Genomic DNA, 21,706 nt, shown 5'->3' with positions numbered 1-21,706 from the left:
ATAGTTATTTGTTATACAAGGGGGCAAAGTTGTATTTTAACGCCGAGTGTGGAATTGAAAAACGAGGAAGTGAAAGGATTCTATAGTTGAACCACGAGCGAAGCGAGTGAACTTGCGAGTTTTTTAAAACACGAGAAGTAAAATACATTTGCACCCGAGTGTAACACAAAACTTTTCCCCTCACTATAGCGAGGAAACTACAATGCAAAAAATGCGTTTATCACTGCTTCCAGTAGTTCCACAGGTGGTAAATCATCTTTTCCCCTCACTAGCTCAGAAACACGTGTTTTGTCCTTTAATACCAGCGGGTAAAAACGCATTTTATCCACTAGTGGATAAAGTAATTTGACCTTGAATAGAGGCAAATTTTCGGCTTTAAAATTGATAAAAGTTTAATCTAGTGATGAAGATGTTTTACCACCTGTGGAACTACTGGAAGCAGTGATAAACGCGTTTTTTTTGCGTTGTACTTTCCTCGCTATAGTGAGGGGAAAAGTTTTGTGTTACACACGAGTGCAAATGTATTTTACTTCTCGTGTGTTGAAAAACTCGCAAGCTCAGGATTCTATTCTCGAACCACTCGCTTCGCTCGTGGTTCAACTATAGAATCCTTTCACTTGCTCGTTTTTCAATTCCACACTCGGCGTTAAAATACAACTTTGCACCCTTGTATAACAAATAACTATTATTTCTAGATTCACCTACTTTTATCAACTTTAAAGCAGTTAATTTGGCTTTATTCAAGGTCAAATTACTAGTGGATAAAATGCGTTTTTACCCGCTGGTATTAAAGGACAAAACACGTGTTTCCGAGCTAGTGAGGGGAAAAGTATTTTGTTACATATATGTTCATTTATTTTGTACGACAAGTTTTCTTTTAAGTTACATTAGCGTTAGTTCAGCTTGGAAACGCGGCCAGGAACTATGCGGGGTGGGTTATTTGATTAATGTATGATGTTGTTACTTAGTTAAGGTTTTTCGTTTTGTTTTTGTATAAATATAATATATATTTTAATTATTAAAAAAAGTTACCTTATGTTTAAATAATGAAATACGTAAACGTATACAGATCACATCATTTTGTTGCACGCTAACAGATGTCGCCAGTGTCGTCGTGTGGGCAGCTGGTGCAGCGCTGCATGTGGAAGAACACCGTGTACCGCTGCGAGATGCTGTTTCAGCAGGTGTTCACGCAGCTCAACCTGTGCTGCGCGTTCAACTACTTCGCCGTCAACATCTCGCGCAACACGTTTCCCGGGTGGGCGTAAATGATATCGAAATTACTTGAAATTATTTTTTAGGCTAGCGTGGGGCAGAGCCCTCTCATTTGTAAGAGGCTTATGCCTTGCAGTGGGAAGTAAAAAGGCTCAATAATTATCGTAATTTTTGTTTGCCTGAATGGAGCTAATATTGTCGAGCGAAAATTCCACCATTCGTTACCAACTTACCATTGAATTTAATTTATTTAAGGTCACGACAAACTAATTCAATGTTTGGTTCTAAATTTCTAAAGCGTGACCAGAAATATATGACTACGCGCCATTGCGGAATTTAATTAGAACTATTTTCTTCATACTAAACTGAACTGTCACCGCATACAGCAGAATAACAGCGCCCTCTTGACAATCGCCATATATTTCTGGTCAGGATTTAATTAAGTGTTAAGTCCGTTTGGGGGCGCAGTTCACTTTCTCCATATAGTCACTTTCCATTGATATCTATATTTCTGCTTTCGAATAAAACACAGGCTGCCTTCAGTTACTTATATTAATATGTAACAGGAGCAACGAGTTGGGGAAGCAGGTGGCGCCGCGTCGCGTGGCCTCCTGCGGCTACCAGACCGCCCTCACCGTGCTTATCAACACCGCTCCTGACGACTACTACAGCTCTGCGGTGGCCTCGCAGGGCGCATTGGTGCGTGATGGATTCTAACACCACATCTTAGGACATATTATATTAAATAATATAAATAAATATTTTGGGGACACCTTACACAGAACAACCTAGCCCCAAACCACACCTCGGACAATGGCGATGGCGATCAAATATATGAAAGAGCGAGTTCCTATGCACATAGTCTAAGTTCGTGTATGTGCGTACCATGCTTGTATGAGTGAGATATGACAGGTCGACCGGTCTGGTTTCTGACAGGCGGTAACTGTGAGGTAACCGAGAGCGAGTGAGCGGCACTTTAAGCGGGAAGCGGGAGTGGCCATACTCTTTATTATGCTGTGACCAAACTAAGCAAAGATAAATAAATACACATACCTACTTATGTACATAGAAAACAACCAAGACTCAGCAACAAATGTCTGTCCATCACACAAATAGGTAAATGCCCTTGGGTCATTCTCTGAGAGCAAGATTTTTCATGTCCGAGGCAAAATCCATGGGAAAATGAAATAATATTGAGGCGCTGATTTTTCTACAGGCAGTTTGCACCTATACCAATCTGTTGCATATACAGTCATGCCCCTAAGGGTTTTAGTTTGTTTTATATATATTTTTTAAAACCCTGTTCTTATAATTGCCACGACGCGTCCAAACGCTCTCCCAGTTTAGAATTTTGTCCGTGACTTCAAAATTTAGTGATTTTTGCTATTTCGAATCAGGCCGAAAAGTATAATTGCCGCGATTGTTAACAATCGAGCTCGTACAACCCTAACTTGGGTTATCGTGCACATCACTATGGCACGGGCTGTGAGCTGTTAGTCTTGCGCATGTGCTCGGCCGTACGCACGTCCGTAGTGTCAATGAACATAGGGGAAGTCTACGGAAGTATCTAATTGCCTTGACTTTGGTTTTTGATTTTTCTAATTCATATTACCTCGATTATTAATTTGCCTGTTCTAATTAGCTTTATACTCTATATTGTGACGAAAGCATAATGCTAGGCTTTATGGGTTGAGATATATACATATAAGAAATGTATTTATGAAATCGCATTTTTTCTCAAAAAATACCTTCTCTCTAAGAGCCACGACTCTAATTGCAGGGACTGTTCTAATTGCCATTGTATGATACGCTTGTTATGATTCCGTGCTTATCATTTACTTTTTGTCAGTTTGTCTATCTTTAAAAAAGCATAGGTACTGCGAGTGAACATACCTACTAAGTATTATTTAGTAGATTAGAGTCTATTTGATATATATAACATATAAAAAAAACCGGCCAAGTGCGAGTCGGACTCGCCCACCGAGGGTTCCGTACCTACAAAACTTTTACGTTACTCACATAATTCTAAAGACTGGGCTAGGCTAGAAGTATAGGTTCTCTGATGAGCATAATTGTGTTTAGCGCCACCTCTCGACGAATTCGCGAACTAATTAGCACAGCTTGCGTGAGGTCTTTTATAATGTTAACCAAATTCAACATTTTTTATTTTATTTTAAAGTAGGTGTTTTATGTAAAATTTCGTAGCTATAAATTTCAACACCCTTATTCATAAACGTACACTAAAGTATCCAGCCGATAAAGTTCGTTTGTCCCTTTCTATCACACCAATACGTCGGAAAGGGACAAACGAAATTTATCGGCTTGATAACTTTAGTGTACGTTTATGAATAACGGGGTAAGTAAGTATGGTAAACATCAGAAAGGGTGAGTAAAACAATCTGCAAGGTTCTAAGTTTTACTTAAAGGTTTTTTTAATCTAATCCAAATTTGGTTATGGTAGCTGAAAAAGTATACCTACAGAATAACAGAATAGTATAACGCAAGTTTCTAGCGGGAAATTACTAAATAAATATTATTTAGTAAATACATTATCTATTGTTGTATTTAGGATTTACCGAACCAACGTCGGTGTAAGTCCAAAGAGAACAATATTTATTAACATTTCGCTATTACCAATTGGCAGCTGGGATTTTTCAAGAGATTTTGGCGAACTTCGGTCTTTTACAGTAACATAATAAACTTACCCAAAAAAATAATAGTTGATAACTGATGCAACTAGCTACAGTAAAATTATTTTTTATCATGATTAACGGATTATCGATTATAAAGTTTACTATTTGATTAACGGTGCCCAGCTATGAGTATAATTAATACACTTAATTGTAAAAATGTAATGTATACGGATTAATGAATTTAATATAGATAAGTAATTATTGATATATGGCAAAACGAAGGAAATTGTTTACACCTCCGCAAATAAGTATCTAATGATAATTTTTAATTTACCATGTTACTTCACGTACCCTAAAAATGTCTATTGAGTTTCTGCCACAGACCACCATGTGGTTTCTGCATATATTGCAGAGACATTGCAGAGAGCGCACGCGGACACCGGCGCGGCGCCAGTGGACGCGTCTGTGTGCGTGAGCTAGGTATGCATACAACTACAACTGCTGTAGGCACCGCCCCCCTCAGTAGATCGATGCGATAACATCGATTTAAACTTCCCTAGCATCGTGGCGCCCACCATACAAAATTTTTGCTAGGGAATTTTGATTCTTATTGTACTTGAGATTGAATTCAATTTCAGTTATTCGAAAAATTTTAGAAACAAAAGAAATTATAAGGTTGACTGGAAGAGATCCCATTAAGGGATAAGTCCGCCTACATTGTATATTACTGACTCTGTAACTGTGTCTCTTTTGTTTCCTTTATGTAGGTACAATAAAGCTTATACATACATACATACATAAATTATATTTTATTTGTTTACATGAGAGTTAAAATTCCATTGAAACCATTATGTACTTTAGAAAGTACATTCGGCGCCACGAGGTACACTGTCACCTACAGTCCGATCGCTTAGTTGCAAATGTGTGCGTCTAGTTGACAAACGAAAACTTCGCAATGTAGTAAAAACTACTTTCATTTTTTTACAAAAACAACGTTATTTCTTAGTAATTAAAGTTCAATTTCAAATGCAAGCAATTGGCGTGCACACTTACGCCGTGTCTTGCGTGGGCGACGGTCGCGCGACCGTCGCCGTCACGTCTCATCGCATCGTCTACTTCCATATCGATAAGGTTTGATTTCGTATGCGTCGCATCGCCGTCGCGCGACCGTCGCCCACGCAAGCCATCGGCTTATCAGTCGCGGTCGTCAAACGCGTCCCATAATTTGTTTCAAGCTTTATACACAAGTTTTCCTTTCAATAGCGATAGCTAACGTAACGCTTGGCTTGAGTAATAAAAACTGTATAGTTAAATTAATAAAATATGTATAAGTAGGATATTGAAATCTTCTTTCTTCGTTGAGCCATCACAGCTAACTTTAACTTACAAACGGTCTTAAGCACCTGCACTTCTGAAGGCGCTTAAGTCATTTTTGCTAATAAAAAAAAACCACAACGTTCTATGAACATTGGTCAAGTGCGAGTCGGTTTTCGACTTTTCCATACAAAGAACTCATGAGCGCCTGAACGACTATAATGGCAAAGTCAACGTTTCGCACTTTCAAGACTTTACGTATATATCTCGGAAACGATAAGAGATAGAGCAAAATGGACTTCAGATTTGGGCTTTCGGTGGCACAAATTCTATGTTTTCGTCAACAGACACCTTTTTTTGGACCGATTTGAATAAAATTTTGCTCAGTCAATTTATAAACGGTCTTAAGCGCCTCCTTTTTAGTAGGAACTTAAGTCATTTTGTACAAATGAAAAAAAAAATTGAACAAGTTCTAAAAAGAAAAAGACAGAAATGAATTTCTTTATACCTGTCCAACTCGCTTACCGATTTTAAGACGTTTAGTAACTACTTGCAGCGGCAGTGAGTGAAATTCGTAATCTGAGTTTTTTTCTCTTAAGTCCGACTTACGATTGACTGTAGATTTCTAATAGGTTTTCCTGTAATCTACAGGAAGAGGGCTATCTCGTGTATTTTTTTGAAAATTTTACGCTAAGTAGTTTCGGAGATAAGGGGGGGGAATGGTAATTTTTTGCTTATTTTCTTAAATTACTTCTAAATTACCAAAACAAAAAATATAAAAAAAATATATTTCAGATGCTGATAAAATGCTCTTTCATTTGATATGTAACACAATATAGTTTTAATAACTTTGATTTTTAATTTTCAATTTTACCCCCCAAAAGTGACCCCTGTGATTAAATTTCATTTAATTAAATTACATGTCCGTCTTTGGGCCACAGGTTTACGTACGTGTGCCAAATTTCAAGTAAATCGGTGCAGTAGTTTCGGAGAAATCGGCTGTGACAGAGGGACAGACAGACACGCGAGTGATCCTATAAGGGTTCCGTTTTTCCTCTTTGAGGTACGGAACCCTAAAAATACATAAAAAGGATTTATCTTATCGCCGAAACAATGTTCTAATTACGACGACTATAAAGTATGTTTAGTTTAAAAAAGTAGATTTGTGGATGTTCTATCACACTGTCATAACGAATTGTGAATAATAAAAAAAAAAAAAAAAAAAAAACTTGAAAAAAAAAAAAAAAAAAAAAAAAATTAAAAGGGTTGCGGCATTTTTTTCTGATTGCCACAACGAAGAAATAATCTTAGTACAAAAAACCATACTTCCGCTTGTCCTATCATTATGCCAAAGCAATTAAATTATTCAGTGGATTGCACTAAATTCTTTTTCGATATATTTAGACAGAAAATACCAATATTTGAAACAGGTTGTGGCAATTAGTCTGAGAATGCTTAATCTGAGAATGACCCCCTTACCAGGATTCTAATCCAAGACCATCGGCTTAGCAGGGTACGTAGCCGAATGGCACAAACGCTCACAAAACGCTCACGAAACTAAACGCTCGTAGATATCTATCTCTATCGCTCTTGCGTATTAGCGCGACAGACCAGTGTCTACCGACTGGGCCAGACGGTCGTCATTATCTACTTTGGAAAATTACGCGTTCGCTACGCTCGCGTTTTCATTTTCATGAAATAATATACATGTCCTAATCCCGCCTTAGACTTATTATATGTTCGACAAAGTTCACAATAAATACATACACCGTGTTTTTATTGTTTTCCGTTGAATTCGACACGTAGCTAGGTTCATTATCAGGAACCAACCCTGTATATCACTTTTAGTTAAATTCGAAAAAAAAAATCATTATTTTCATACATTATAAATGAATTTATTAGTGTGAGAGACCCTTAAGAATAACATTCAAGTTAGTGTCAAGTGATTGACGGCACATGTCAAAACAAATAACATTAGGAATTGGTAAAGGCTGTCACACACGTGTTCAGCAATTATCACTTTAGATGAGGAAGTTGGACACTTAACAATAATATCAACGTTACAATCCGATTATTAGATCTAATCTCATTATCACCTTCGAATCAGTGTCAATTAGGTGGCGTAAATATTTTACCTACAACAATAAAATTAATATACACTGTGGGCGCCAATATCCCGAGAGATTTGAACCACGTAGGTACATATTTATGACTATACTAGTGAATAATTTGCTGATTCACGCGATAAAGTGTTACTAGCTTGTAAATAAAGATTGACATAATTATTCGACTAAGAAAATTACTTAATTTACTTAAATATTTGCGGTAGAGAAACATTTTGTTGGTCAATACACAATTTAGTTAAGAGAAACCATGTAAGTAGGTTTTTAGATGCATAAAAATAGTACTTAGGTGGTTCCGTACCCCATTAGGGTGTGTTAAACTTACGGATTTATTAACCTGTGATTTGCTTTAAATACTTAATATCGCTTAAATTACGAGTTTTTTACTACATGTTATAAAACATGTATAACGTGTATGTAACCTGCATTAAAATATATTGTAATCGATTCTACTCTTGATTCTGAACAAAGTTCTGTTTTCAGGTTTTCAGTGGATGGTGTAACACGTTGTATAATTTTATTTACTTATTTACTCTAATTAGGCCTCAGAACCTTTCGGGTAATAGGGGCCCCAGGGTGTATATTCACGGTGTATACTATTGCTCGCAAAAATGTAGATTAGTTTCTACATTGATAACTAATTCCACCTCGATGTACCTATTTAATTGGAATATAATGGTGACTAATATAATTAACATTTACTGAGTAAACAAATTTATAAAATTATTACGAGGGTCATGCCAAAAGAAATTAGATACTCAAAATTTACATACTTTATTCTTTATTACAGCTATCTATTTGTTCGAAGTATTCACCGTGAACACGTATACACGTTTTCATCCGTCTAAACCACTTAGAAAATACCGATGACCACTCTTCTTTAGACACCTCAGAAATTTCGTAATTATACGCAGCCAACGCATCTTCTTTGTTCTCAAATCGCCTTCCTTTTAATTTTTCTTTAATTTTAGGAAAAAGATAAAAATCACAGGGGGCTAGGTCAGGGGAATATGGGGGGTGGGGCAGAATAGTCACGTTTTTAGGGTTCCGTAGTCAACTAGGAACCCTTATAGTTTCGCCATGTCTGTCTGTCCGTCCGTCCGTCCGTCCGTCCGCGGATAATCTCAGTAACCGTTAGCACTAGAAAGCTGAAATTTGGTACCAATATGTATATCAATCACGCCGACAAAGTGCAAAAATATAAAATGGAAAAAAATGTTTTATTAGGGTACCCCCCCTACATGTAATGTGGGGGCTGATATTTTTTTTCATTTCAACCCCAACGTGTGATATGTTGTTGGATAGGTATTTAAAAATGAATAAGGGTTTCCTAAGATCGTTTTTTGATAATATTAATATTTTCGGAAATAATCGCTCCTAAAGGAAAAAAAAGTGCGTCCCCCCCCTCTAACTTTTGAACCATGTGTTTAAAAAATATGAAAAAAATCACAAAAGTAGAACTTTATAAATACTTTCTAGGAAAATTGTTTTGAACTTGATAGGTTCAGTAGTTTTTGAGAAAAATACTGAAAACTACGGAACCCTACACTGAGCGTGGCCCGACACGCTCTTGGCCGGTTTTTTGAGCTGAAATAGTCAAGTGTTCTAGCGGAAGTGTGCGGGGCAGCGTTGTCGTGGTGCCAGAGCAGGTGCCGGGTTCCTGACTTCGGCCGCTTGTCACACCAAGCTGACAGTACTCTTGGGGCACAAACTGTCACATACCATTCTGAATTAACTGTCTTTTGATCTTCTAGCACTATTGTAGCAATATGTCCCGTTTTGCAGAAAAATGAGGCAACCATTTGTTTTTGTGTGCTTCGGGTTCGCCGACATTTTGTTGCCGTCGGCTCATCTTCAAAACACCATACTGTGGACTGTCGCTTTGTTTCGGGATCGTAGTTATATAGCCATGTTTCGTCACCTGTAAGTATATCATATACGTTTTTGTTCTCGCCTGCGTCGAATTTATCTATCATAAATTTGCACCAATCCACGCGACGGTCTTTCTGTAAATCGGTGAGCTTGTGCGGCACCCATCTTGAACAACGCTTATGAAGAGACAGTTTACTATGAATTATAGTTTGCAATGCTGCTGATCCAATGCCCAGTTCACGCTCGAGCTCTACATATGTAATTCGTCGGTTCGCACGAATATTTTTTTCCACAGTATTTACATTTTCTTCAGTGACTGCGGTTGGCGGCCGTCCGGTCTTCGCCTCATCTTCAAAGCTCTCCCGTCCTCTTTTAAATTCAGCAAACCAATTGAAAACAGTTGCACGTGAACACGCAGACTCTCCAAAAGTCGAGACTAAAAGTTCAAAACACTATTGAGGTGTTAAACCTTTTTTAAAGTCATAATATATCATAACACGAAAATCACGTCGAGTAAGCTCCATTGTTGCGGAAAATTCCCGCCAAAATTATTTAGAAAAAAAATAATTAAAAAAGGAATCCTAAGAATTTCCAAGTGTTCCATTTTTAAATTTATAAGCAGATAACCTACCTTTACATTGGTGTATAACTGGCCAGTATCAATCAAATGACCATGGAGTATCTAACTTCTTTTGGCATGACCCTCGTAGATGTAGATGTAGATGTAGTGTAGGGACGCCTGGCCGGATACAGGCGGGCTGTCGATCGCTGGTGCGTTCATTCAGCCCAATTCCCTGGAGTTGGAGCTGCAGGTTACTGTCCCGGCTGCCCTCCCACACTTCTCTCCTCAAATCTTCTTGTTTTTCTGCAGAACAGAAGGACATCTTTAAGTTTGACATCCTTGAGTTCATCTTCTCCCAAATTGTCTCTACCGAATGTTTCATGTCGCGGTGCCGCATACATGATACATTCTGCTAGTAGGTGCAAACTAGTCTCCTCCTTACCACAGTGTGGACAGGATTCGTCACTACTGATACCTATTATCTTCATATGTCTGTTAAGAGTGTTGTGTCCCGTTATGATACCGGTCAGCATTCTTAGACTGTTCTTACCTAGTTTCAGAAGATACCTAGTTCTCCTTTGGTCTCTACCTTCTATCATCATCTTCGTTTGTCTACAACTGGTCTCTCTTTCCCAGGCTCTTTGTGCTTCCATCTCTTTTATCCTCTCAATGACTCCTTTCGTGACGTCAGCTGACATAGGCAGAGCCGGTTCCGGACCCAAGAATTCCGTCTCCGCCCCCGCCCTTGCCAGCTCGTCCGCTTTCTCATTACCTGTGACTCCCTGGTGTCCCGGTACCCACGCAACCGTTACACTTCTATGCTTGCCTATCGAGTTGAGCTCTTCCCTGCATTCTCTCACCAGGGACGAGGTCACCGATATTCTCTTCAGAGCCTTTAGTGCCGCTTGACTGTCGGTGTATATTACCACGGCTCCATATTGTTTATCGCTTTCTTTTAATATACGTGCACAGCGCGCTATGGCACATACCTCTGCTTGGAACACGCTAGTGTATCTCCCTAGTGGTATCGACACCTTTTCTCCTAGTTTCGGGATTACTATTCCCGCTCCTGATAGCTTTGTAGAGCTTCTCCTAGAGCCATCTGTGAAGCATATAGTCGTTGGGTGCACGACCTCTACCTTCCAGTTGTCTCTTTCTCCTATATGTACCCTATACTTCTTATCGAAAATCTCCTCCCTCTTTATGAGGTCATTATTGACCATCAGCATTTCTAGCTTCGATAGTGCCTCTCTTTGTATCAGTGCGTGTCTCTTGTCCACGCAACTTCCTCTCCATTCCTTGCATGCTTTTATTCTGTACCACTGTTCCATGGCTCTCTTCTCTGCCTCAATCCAGAGGGGCTTTAAGCCTAACAGCACCTCCATAGCATGTGTCGGGGTGGTTCTCATAGCCCCCGTCATCATGAGGCAGGCTAGTCTTTGTACTTTTGTCAGATTCTTCCGATATTCTCCAATATGGGTCCTGTGCCACCAGATCACCGCCCCATATAGCACCCTGGGTGTGATAATGGCTTTGTAAATCCAGTGGATCATACTCGGCTTCAGTCCCCAGTTCTTCCCTACTGCCCTTTTACATTGGTACAGCGTTCTTATGGCCTTAGCCGTCTGCTCTCTGATATGAGTCTTGTATCTGAGTGAACTGTCAAGAGTAATGCCCAGATATTTGAACTCGTCTACCATTTCTAGTTCTACGCCCTCTATTTTTATGGGTTCCAGCTCTTTTTTCCTCTTATTAGTGAATAACACCAGCTTAGTTTTCGACGGATTGAGATCCAGTCCTCTCCCTCTGCACCATCCCAGTACCTGTCTGAGACCTCTTACCATTATGTTCCTCATGACACTGAGGACCATACCTCTCACCAGTAGTACTCCGTCATCAGAGTAGGCCTGCATGTACAAGCCTCCCCTGTTGAGTTCTCTTACCATAGAGTCCAGAAGTAGACACCACATCAAGGGTGACAAGCAGCCTCCCTGCATATGCATGCTGATTCCCGTGAAGCGGGTCTCCACTGCAGTTGACCTTCTCTCTTATATGCTTGTCTATCACCTTCTCTAGGGTCTTTAGGACAAAAGACGATAGACTTATGCTTCTAAATGATTTTACCTCTTGGTATGATTTCTTGCCTGGTTTAGGTAGGAAAACCGCCCTTACCTCTCTCCACACCTTTGGAATGTGTCTTTGAGCGATACTTGCCCTGTACAGTTCCAGTAGGTCATCTTTTATGTGCTCATACCCTTTCTGCAGTAGTACCGGTAGGACCCCGTCCGGGCCCGCAGACTTGAAGGGTGCAAAGGAGAAGAGCGCCCACTCCATCCTGCTCTCCTCCACCACTTCCGCCGCACCTCCCCAGTCGGCCTCCCCCCGGCTCACCTGCTCATCTATCTCTGTCACCTCCTCACAGCCCGGAAAATGTGTGCTCAGCATAGTACTCAGTACCCTCTCCGGCTCTGTGATTAAGTCACCGTCTACTCTTAGGCTCCCCAGTTGGCACGCCCGGTCACCAGCTAATAGCTTTACCACCCTCGCACCTTCTGAGTAGTTAAGGTCTACTACTGTGAGTCCGGCAAAGAACGCACGCACTCTAGCGATGCGCGGAAGCTAGCACACTAAGTGCGTTTTCACATTATCCGATCCGATATCGGATGTCGGAAGGATTTCAAAGGCAAAAATCAAAAATGGCGGCTTGAATGTATGGGATATCGGTGCTACATCCGATAACGGATCGGATAATGTGAAAACGCACTCACGGTACCTACAAGGACATTCAAAAGTGTCACGTCACTGGCAGGTGCTGATAGACGACTCGTACAACCTGCCGGACCTGGACTCGCAGGCGCGCATGGTGAACCCCTCCACGGAGGTGCTGATCTCGCTGTCGCCGGAACGCACGTACGCCACGCCCGGCATCAAGTCCTTCGAGCCGGAGCGGCGGCAGTGCTACTACAACGATGAGGTAACAAGCAGATGAGCAGATGAGGGGTTAAAGTTAAACAAATATTGTATGTTCCCAAATTCAATAAATACGGTCAAAATTGCAATTGTGGCTTAAAACTAGGTACCACACATACAAGGGCTATATTAAAGGGTGCATTCCTAAGCCATTATGGGCCATTTGTCTGTGATAATAAATAAATTAAATTAAGCATCAATCGGGTATCTTTCTTTTCTGCTAAGTATGAAATTACTTACCTAATATGATTTGCCGTCAAATTAAATGTACTTCTCAGTCATACACCGAAGTTCGCTAACTAAACAGCTAAAAAAACAGTGTACCTATGTGTTGTGAGCCTTTTTTATTCTTCGACGCAGCAAACTCAAACTTTCTTGGTTATTTAAGCTTCTCTTCTAAAGGGAGAGTGAAAGCTTGTGGATGTAAAAAAAACTAATAATAGTAAGTGCGAGTACCTTGCAAATAGACTCTATAAATTATCATGCATACCTACATTATCTTCTTCTTCAGTACATAATGCGGGGGCTTTCAACTTTTTTACTTTAGTAATATCAGATTTGATATCAATAGACGATTATAAACACTATGACGCACTTTACTGACGCAAAACTGAATAAAGATATTGATCTATTTTTAAATCCATTCCACGATCTGAATAAATTATTCGATACTAATTGAATATAATGAAAACATTTTTAATGGAACTTGTAATTGCCTTTTAAAATCTCAAAGTTATAAATGTAGATTGTTGATATTATATTTTATTTGAGTAATTGTTGATATTTATTTTATAAAATATCTATCTTTAATAATTGAAAAAGCATATTGATAATATACTCGTAATATAATAAAACTGGACGATTATATACGAAGTATTTACTTTCCTTACTTACTGAATCTTACTATAAATGCATTCTTTAAATCTCTTAACTACCGCATATTTTAGTAGAAATTCGTTAATTCTACAGCTGGTTTGAACAGGGTTCTACAATGGCCAACTCCGAAATCACGAATATAAATAGACCTCCAATAGCTATACTTACCAGGGTTACCATCATATTGGAAATTCACCGTTCCGATTATGGCTACACATAAAATAAACCCTGTTAAAATGCCACGATACTCAAATTACTCTAAGCGATGGCTTTTATGGAAGCAACGATTGCTAAAAGCTTTCAGTGCTTTTATTCAATTTATTTCGATATGATATCAACATCAATAACTTCGTCTTTGACAATAACATCATAGGAAAATAGGTTATCAATCATTTGACTTTTTGTTGCAGCTCCATATTAGCCAATTCCGCCACTACTCTTACCATAACTGTATGGCTTTCAAGAAGGTGGAATACATAAAGAAAATGTGCGATTGTTTGCCATTCTACTTTCCGACTTCAGGTCAGCTGTTTTTTTTTTATATTTAACTTTAAGAGGGTATATTGCGTAAAATTCTTCGTAGGGGGTGCACGCTAGCACATTTATACCTAGGGCCTACTGCGAAGTACGACAAACCATTATTAAACGTGTTGCACTCTGTTGCATCGAAGCAACGTCGAAGTCGTTGAATGTGGTTCGCGGTAGGTACTTTGAAAACAAATCGCTTACTGAAAACTTCTCATAAATCTGTTTATGGCATATTATATCGTCCTTGAAATTACTTGTACGTAGGTATAAGTTACTGTATGGTTTTTAGATGTGAAATAATGCTTAATCTAGAGGCAAAACCGAAATACTCCCTATTGACCTTTTAAATTTTCCACTGCCTGCTTTAGGCAATTTGTACCTATTTGTTCGTTATGGGAATGTTGAATTGACAACATTTCATATATTTTTGAGTACTACTTTTTATTGTTCGGTTTGAACGTATATTTTTATTTTTCAAAATAACTGCTATTTTAATACGAAAATCCCTTTTTATTACTACATCGAGCAGAAAGAGCGTAAGTTACAAAAGTCAAGACTCAACTTAATGACGTCACACCTAAGAAAACGACAAAATCATTAATAAAAAAAAAGTTTTAACAGTCAGCTTAAGCAGTCCGAGATGTCTGACTGTCAAGTGTCACTGTCAACAAATATTGAATAACCTGGCTCGTAGCAAGGCTCGTAGTTATTCCAGGGAGAATAGAGGTAAGTAGTGAAAGTATCAGAAGTGCACATATAAAAGAAAAGATAGGTGGCGCTGCAATCGCAGGCACATAAGGGTTTGACAATCTTTTAAGCCCCATTTAGATGGTACGAGTTTCTCGCCCGTCTTGGTCGAGAAACTCGTATGACATTATCGTATATCGCATATATCGCATATTTTCTGGCGAGTATCGTACGAAAACGTTTACATTCGTGCGAGAAATAAAAAGTCGCATACGAGTATCGTATGCGATACTCGCCAAGCGATTATCGCCAGGCGAAATAGTTTAGACGAAGAGTAGAATTTTCGGGAGATATTTCCATAACATTTCTCGACTCGTCTATACTGGTTCTCGTATGACATTTTTTCTCGAACGTGCGATTATTGCATGAATCGGAGCGAACCGATTTTTATACGAGTTTTGCCTGTCAATTTTCGTGCTTAGTTGATAATTGTTTAATTATAAACACATAATATTATATGCCGTTTTTATAATATTGTGTATAATTAATTTAGTGAATAAAGAATTAATGTAAAATATAAAGTATATCACTATTACAAAGTAAATTGTATATATATATTTTTTGGACATAATATTTATTTACAAAAAGATAGTTACAAATATTACAAATACGTATCAAAGCATCAACAAAACAAGGAAATTTATGAAGTGGAGGAAGGATTGGGTAGGGCTGCGCCATCATTTAAGCCAAAGAAGTTTTTGAACGTGTTAAATTTGTATCGCGTACCCCGGATACACATGCTTGTAGCACGGATTATTGAAATTTTAATTTTTGATCTTAGCCAACCCATAACCACGCTGAGGGATCTATCCCATCGTTCGGCGATTGCTTCACCCAGATGTTTTACAAAAGCAGACATTTGAGGTGCGAAGGTACCATCAACGGATGTTACGAGGGGGGTAAATGTTGCATGTCGTTTTTCACAAGCGAGCAGATATTTTCGTTTTTTTTCTTTTCGGCGGATTGAAGTATTGTTGCTACCGGACGTGAGATGTAAGAGGGAGCGTCAGTGTCTACGACACGGATATCAAATAACGCCTCCCTCTGTGCATCCCAAACGCCGCGGCAGCAAAGGTCTCCAGGGTCTCCTCGAAGTCCGCAGTCGCCTTCCGTGATGACATAAATTGTATATATTGCAAAAAATTGATAGCTGTTAAGAAAAATTAGTGTAAGATTAAGTAGATTTATATGAAAACTAAATCTGGGAGAGGACACTGACTTCTGTAACACAGATTTTACCTAGCTCAGAAGTCAGGGACCTACACACCTGGCTGTACGGTACATTTGCTCAATAAAAATATTTTATTTTATTTATTTTAATTTACTTTGGATTTATTTGAATTTAGGTTGAAAGTACCCAATAATATTAAAAACTATAAATAGTACAAATTATTTATGACGGTCTAAATGATATACATACATACAAAAGGAAAATCTTGGTTGCAATTAGGTTTAGGATATTATTGAACATAGAATATAGTATTTTTTTTAATGATAGCATTATATTATACCCCATAAGTATATGGCCAAATATGGGGTAAAAAATAGTAAACATTAAAAATGCAATGATTATATGATTTACATGATTTCTGTTTCTAGGTAAAGAGAATTAATTTCGACTGAGTAGCGTATAAACTCGTATACGATTCTCGCATATGTGTTTAGTTTACACGGAGACATATAAACATCAAAGACGAGGCGATTATCGCCTCCTCCCGTGCGATATCGTACGCATAGTTCACATGATACGATATTTTTTCTCGAACTTCGATAATCGTACGTTCGAGGCGAGAAACTCGTACCATCTAAATCGGCCTTTAGCCTTCTCGGTAGTGACCTCGCCTACGGAGCAAGAGATCCCGGGTTCAAATCCTGATGAGAGCTTTTTTATTTTGTTTACTACTTAATATATTTTCCTGAATTATTTTATTTTTTAATATCCAAAAATATTTTGTTTTGTTACAACTTTTCGAAATTTCATTCACAAGACTTACAACATTACCTAAGATTCCTAAGAATTCTAAGATGGGGCAAACAATGTAAAAGGGCTTAAGTTGAAATTTGTATAAATAAAACAATAACTAAACACAATTAAAATACACAAAAAGAAAATTAAAATATAAAAAAAATCAAAAAACAAAAAGATCACTGTCAGGCTCGAACCTGACAATATCTGCATACGAAGCCAGCGCACTACCACGGGACTACGTCTTTACTTACGAAATTAGCCTAGAGAAAATAACGTCTAATGTCATGTCACGTCGCTGATCATTGAGCAAGACATGCCCTTCAAGCGGAGAGATTTGTAACTGCAATTGATAGGCCTTAGCCGGTCATTTTTCGACTGTTCGACAGATTTTCCTCCTTACCTTTATTCTCCCTGAGTGTAAGGAAAGAAATTTGTCAAAGACCTTTGTTTGTTGAAGTCGAAAAATGACGCGTCAAACCCTTATGTACCTGCAATTTCAGCGCCACCTGTCTATGGTTTTATATGTGCACTTACTGATGCTTAAAGCTTTCGCTCCTTACCTCTAATCTCCATATTATGGGCGGTGATAAGTTTCACAATCAAACTGAAGTGACAACCCAACCGGAAGATTTTTTGGTTATAGTGGCAGTGGCAGCTCTTAATAGTCTGAATCAACTACGTAACGTCACTTCCCCTTTAAACTATTTTTAAGAATTTGTTGCTAAAAATTTGGAAAAAAAATATCAAGAAATATATTTTTGTGATCTACAGGCGTATATCTCGAAATGGTTTTCGATTTAGGGACATTGAAAATTTTGAAACGTTCTCAATCCTCCTTTTTTACGGCTTCCTGTACAGTAATATAGATCTCGTACAAGATTAGTTTTACAGACATTGAAGAAGATTGATCTACTTTGTTTTCAGACGATCACCGCAAATGCAACTTTAAAGACATGGACTGTTTAGAGAAAATAGGTAAGAAACAACTTTTGTGCCAAAACTATTTAAGTGTGTAAATCTCAACCTCTGAAAATATTTTTCACCACTCCCGGGGGCCGATTTTTGAGAAATTTTTCGAGAAATTCGTTCAATAATATCTCCATTAGGTACTAGCGATTTAAATTCTACTAACAGAATCGAAAACGAGTAGTCATTACTACTAGTTTTAAAATTACTAGCCTTCAGCAGTTCTCAAAAAGTTTGTACATAGCCACGTCAGCAAATTTTAATTGATCCTATTTTGTTACTAACATTTAGTGATATAAGTCAACTTTCGTAAGATATATACAGGATAATTGTTATAATTAAGAAAATATAGATACTAGAGAACCTTAATGACCAAATAAAACTTACTAAAATAAAATCTCAATTCATGAAATAAATCTTGGTAACAAAAAAGGAATATTAAATTTAAACAAATTTAACTTTTTCCTTAATTTTTCTACAAACTTTTGCCGTTGAACTGCTGCCGTACTTTTTCAAAAATAGCATTACGTCGTTTTCCACAGACTTTCGAACGGCGAATTCGTGCGCTCGAAATTCAAAAATCGATCCCCTGCTGATTGCACTATATCGATGTTTCAAAAATGGAAAGAAAGTTGCATCTTATCCACAAGAGCAATTTTAAACCAATTTTAACTTGTTGCCCGAACCTGCCGGCGTATCATGCTGCCAATTTTATCACTTATCCACGTGGATAAGACATCTGTCACTCTCACACTGACATACTTGCTAAAGCGTGACGGATGCTTTATCCACGTGGATAAGTGATAAAATTGGAAGCATGATACGCCGGCTGGATGGTAATAATTGTTAAATAAATGGATGGATTTGATTTTATTGCTTGTCAATCAATATTGTCAAGGTGTGGTAATTACGGTACAACAACAACTTTAATTACCTCCTTGTAAAACAAATAATCATTTAAAAAAAGAGTAAAATCTACAGTGGCTGTAGGTAATTAGGTATATAACTATAAAACACGATACGCTACGGGTTGTGAATTGTCATACTTTTGGTTACGAACCCGGCTCCGTAGCCGAATGGCATTTCTGCAAAACGAAACGCCACTGAAACGCCGCATCAGAAAGGTAGAGCGCTAGAGCAAGAGCGATAAAAATAGATAGCTACGAAAGAGATATTATCGTGAGCGTTTGTACATTCGGCTACGCACACCGGTGTACAAATAGAATAGTATAGTTCAATCAATCAATCTTTATTGCTTTTACATAAAAGTATAACGTATGACATGAAAATTGGTATATTACATCGCTATTCCTATAGATATAACTACTTATTTCTATGAATGGACGTAGAAAGTATAGCGAAAGCAAGCTACCTTCCGTACTAGTATAATACTGTATTACGGCAAGGTACCTCCTCCCTTTCTGCCCGCGGTCCATTATGTCAGTTTTAGTGACTTCGTGTAAGAAATTGATTTTATACAGTACAGTAGTTAAATTCCCCATGGCTTCAATGGATGGAACGTAAGTAATGTCACATGTCACTATGGAGTAATAGGTATTCTTAAGCTTAGAGAAGCCTCTTAGATACCTACACGTATTTTATAAACTATATATTATTTCGTTCCGAAAAAAAATAGTGTAGGTATGCATTTTTTTAGGATTTATCAGAAAAACTATTATTCGTAAAATTTTATTATTTGCATTGATGTTATATTTATAGTGCTTCAAATATGCTGTTATACTGTAAGTAGTACTTAGTACTGTAGGTACTACCTACTTACTTTAGTACATAAGTCATAGATCGTAATTTATGAAAAGAAAAGAAATCTCGCAATATTAGGTACGTTGTTTATTCCTACTCAAACATTTTATTGTACCCTCAAGGCATGCTATATATTTAGCGTTATTAAACCCCCAGTATCTATATAGGAAATTCAATAATGTAGGTGAGCTTGTTATTGAGTTTCAAGAGTAGGCAATAGCTACTACCCTCATTCGTGTACGACAATAAGTTAATAACGTAATATTATCTCTCTCTATGATCGAAATGTGATTTATCTTAGGTAAAAAGTTGTCTGAGAAACGTACGTTTATATACTAGAAATATTCTTTATACTTATTCCTTAAATTAACATTAACAGTTTAGCTAAACATGCCAATCGTACAAGATAAATATGTGTAATATACGTGGAAATGTTGGTTTACAACAGAATTCGGATTTCCGAGTAAAATACGAGTATATAAACAGTGAGGCAAAAGAGCTGCCTGCGGCAAACAATAGTTCAAAGGAGATTACAATTTTTTGTATTGTTGTAGGATCAACAAATGAAAGCGAACCTGAGCCCGACAACGCTATGAAGTGCCTGCCGGAGTGCGAGCATTACGACTACCCTTTGGAAGTGGCTCTGGGCATGCTGGCAAAGCAAGCCAAACTGAATGGGATCGCATTTTTGTTAGCACCTCTTTCACAAACGCCGCTTGTCTCTCTATTGTTTTCCCTCGTTAAAGGCTTCGATGAACAAAGGACAACTTTGTTGATTGAACGAATAAACTTATTCCATTATTGTCCAGATTTCAACTAAATGTATTTTCTATTGTGTTACAAATGTTACAATTTATCCAGTCTATAAACACGCGAATTTTCTCGTCTCTGTCAATTGTAGTAAAAACAAGACAAACTCTAATTCGTAAATATTAAAACGTGATTAATAGTTATTTTTTATACAAGGGGGCAAAGTTGTATTTTAACGCCGAGTGTGGAATTGAAAAACGAGCAAGTGAAACTGCGAGTTTTTTAACCCACAAGAAGTAAAATACATTTGCACCCGAGTGTAACACAAAACTTTTCCCCTCACTATAGCGAGGAAACTACAACGCAAAAAATGCGTTTATCACTGCTTCCAGTAGTTCCACAGGTGGTAAATCATCTTTATTACTAGATTCACCTAATTTTATCAATTTTAAAGCAGTTAATTTGACTTTATTCAAGGTCAAATTACTTTACCCACTAGTGGATAAAATGCGGTTTTACCCGCTGGTATTATAGGACAAAACACGTGTTTCCGAGCTAGTGAGGGGAAAAATATTTTTACACATCCTTTGAAATTATTTTGTTACGTACTTAAGTAGATAACATCAGTTCGTTTTAGGGATCTGTTGGTAACTAGAAACTTTTACTTTCAGCTTGTGGAGGCTGTTGCACAGGTCATTGTCACTGTATGCACGAATTTCATTCATATTTAATGTGACTATACAATGTGCACAGTGTTCGTCTGGAAAACATAAAAATTGCAATATTTTGTTATTTCTGTCTTTCTTTATTGTCACCTGTAGTTTTCTATGCAATCGATAGACTGGTTAACCTTTAGTATCCTTGGCAAAAGAGAAATCGAGCTATAATTTAATTTCGGTAATTTTATATTGTAATAGACACGATTCTGTAATGAATTTATAAGCACATAAAATAATAGTACAAGTGTATAAGCCTGTTCGTTTTCTAAGATTAAGTTCGCCATAAATTTACAATGGCGTTTGATCTTAAAAAAGCGAACAGGCGATATGTTATAGGCAAGACGCATCAGCATTAATTAGGTGGTCATTTTAGTTGATCGGGTAGAGCGTATCCTCTATTGTTTGGTTCACAGAGTCTGTTATGTTTCAGTAACGACGCCAATTTGGACAACCGCTCGCTCCTGAATGTGTTCTTCAACGACTTGGTCTCGACCAGATACCGACGCGATGTTTATTTGAACTGGCAAAACATTCTCGGTTCGTATGCGTCTGACGATAGATTTATTGTATGCTTCTTAATAAATATCGTACTCGCAATTTCAACACTTTAAAGGTGCTTTTTCACAACAGTTGTACAATATTACTTTGTAAAATGTTGTATAACAACCAAATAACACATATATTAAACCAACCAAGGAATT

General features: G+C 37.8%; 1 protein-coding gene across 1 annotated transcript in view; it reads left to right on the top strand.

Annotated features, from left to right (window-relative positions):
• The window catches only part of LOC125240492 (sodium channel protein Nach-like), a 31,189-nt gene that overhangs the window by 7,718 nt on the left and 1,765 nt on the right, over positions 1 to 21,706 (top strand). Inside the window, exons 5-11 of the mRNA XM_048148386.1 lie at positions 1,098 to 1,258; positions 1,782 to 1,914; positions 12,529 to 12,693; positions 13,976 to 14,087; positions 17,734 to 17,784; positions 20,091 to 20,226; positions 21,436 to 21,542. Coding sequence (XP_048004343.1) covers positions 1,098 to 1,258; positions 1,782 to 1,914; positions 12,529 to 12,693; positions 13,976 to 14,087; positions 17,734 to 17,784; positions 20,091 to 20,226; positions 21,436 to 21,542 — 865 coding nt within the window. The remainder of the gene's footprint in view (positions 1 to 1,097; positions 1,259 to 1,781; positions 1,915 to 12,528; positions 12,694 to 13,975; positions 14,088 to 17,733; positions 17,785 to 20,090; positions 20,227 to 21,435; positions 21,543 to 21,706) is intronic.

Source organism: Leguminivora glycinivorella, chromosome Z (assembly GCF_023078275.1).
Source record: "Leguminivora glycinivorella isolate SPB_JAAS2020 chromosome Z, LegGlyc_1.1, whole genome shotgun sequence".
Lineage (NCBI taxonomy): Eukaryota > Metazoa > Arthropoda > Insecta > Lepidoptera > Tortricidae > Leguminivora > Leguminivora glycinivorella.
Note: the sequence above shows the minus strand (reverse complement) of the source record. Positions and strands in the feature narration are given on the sequence as shown.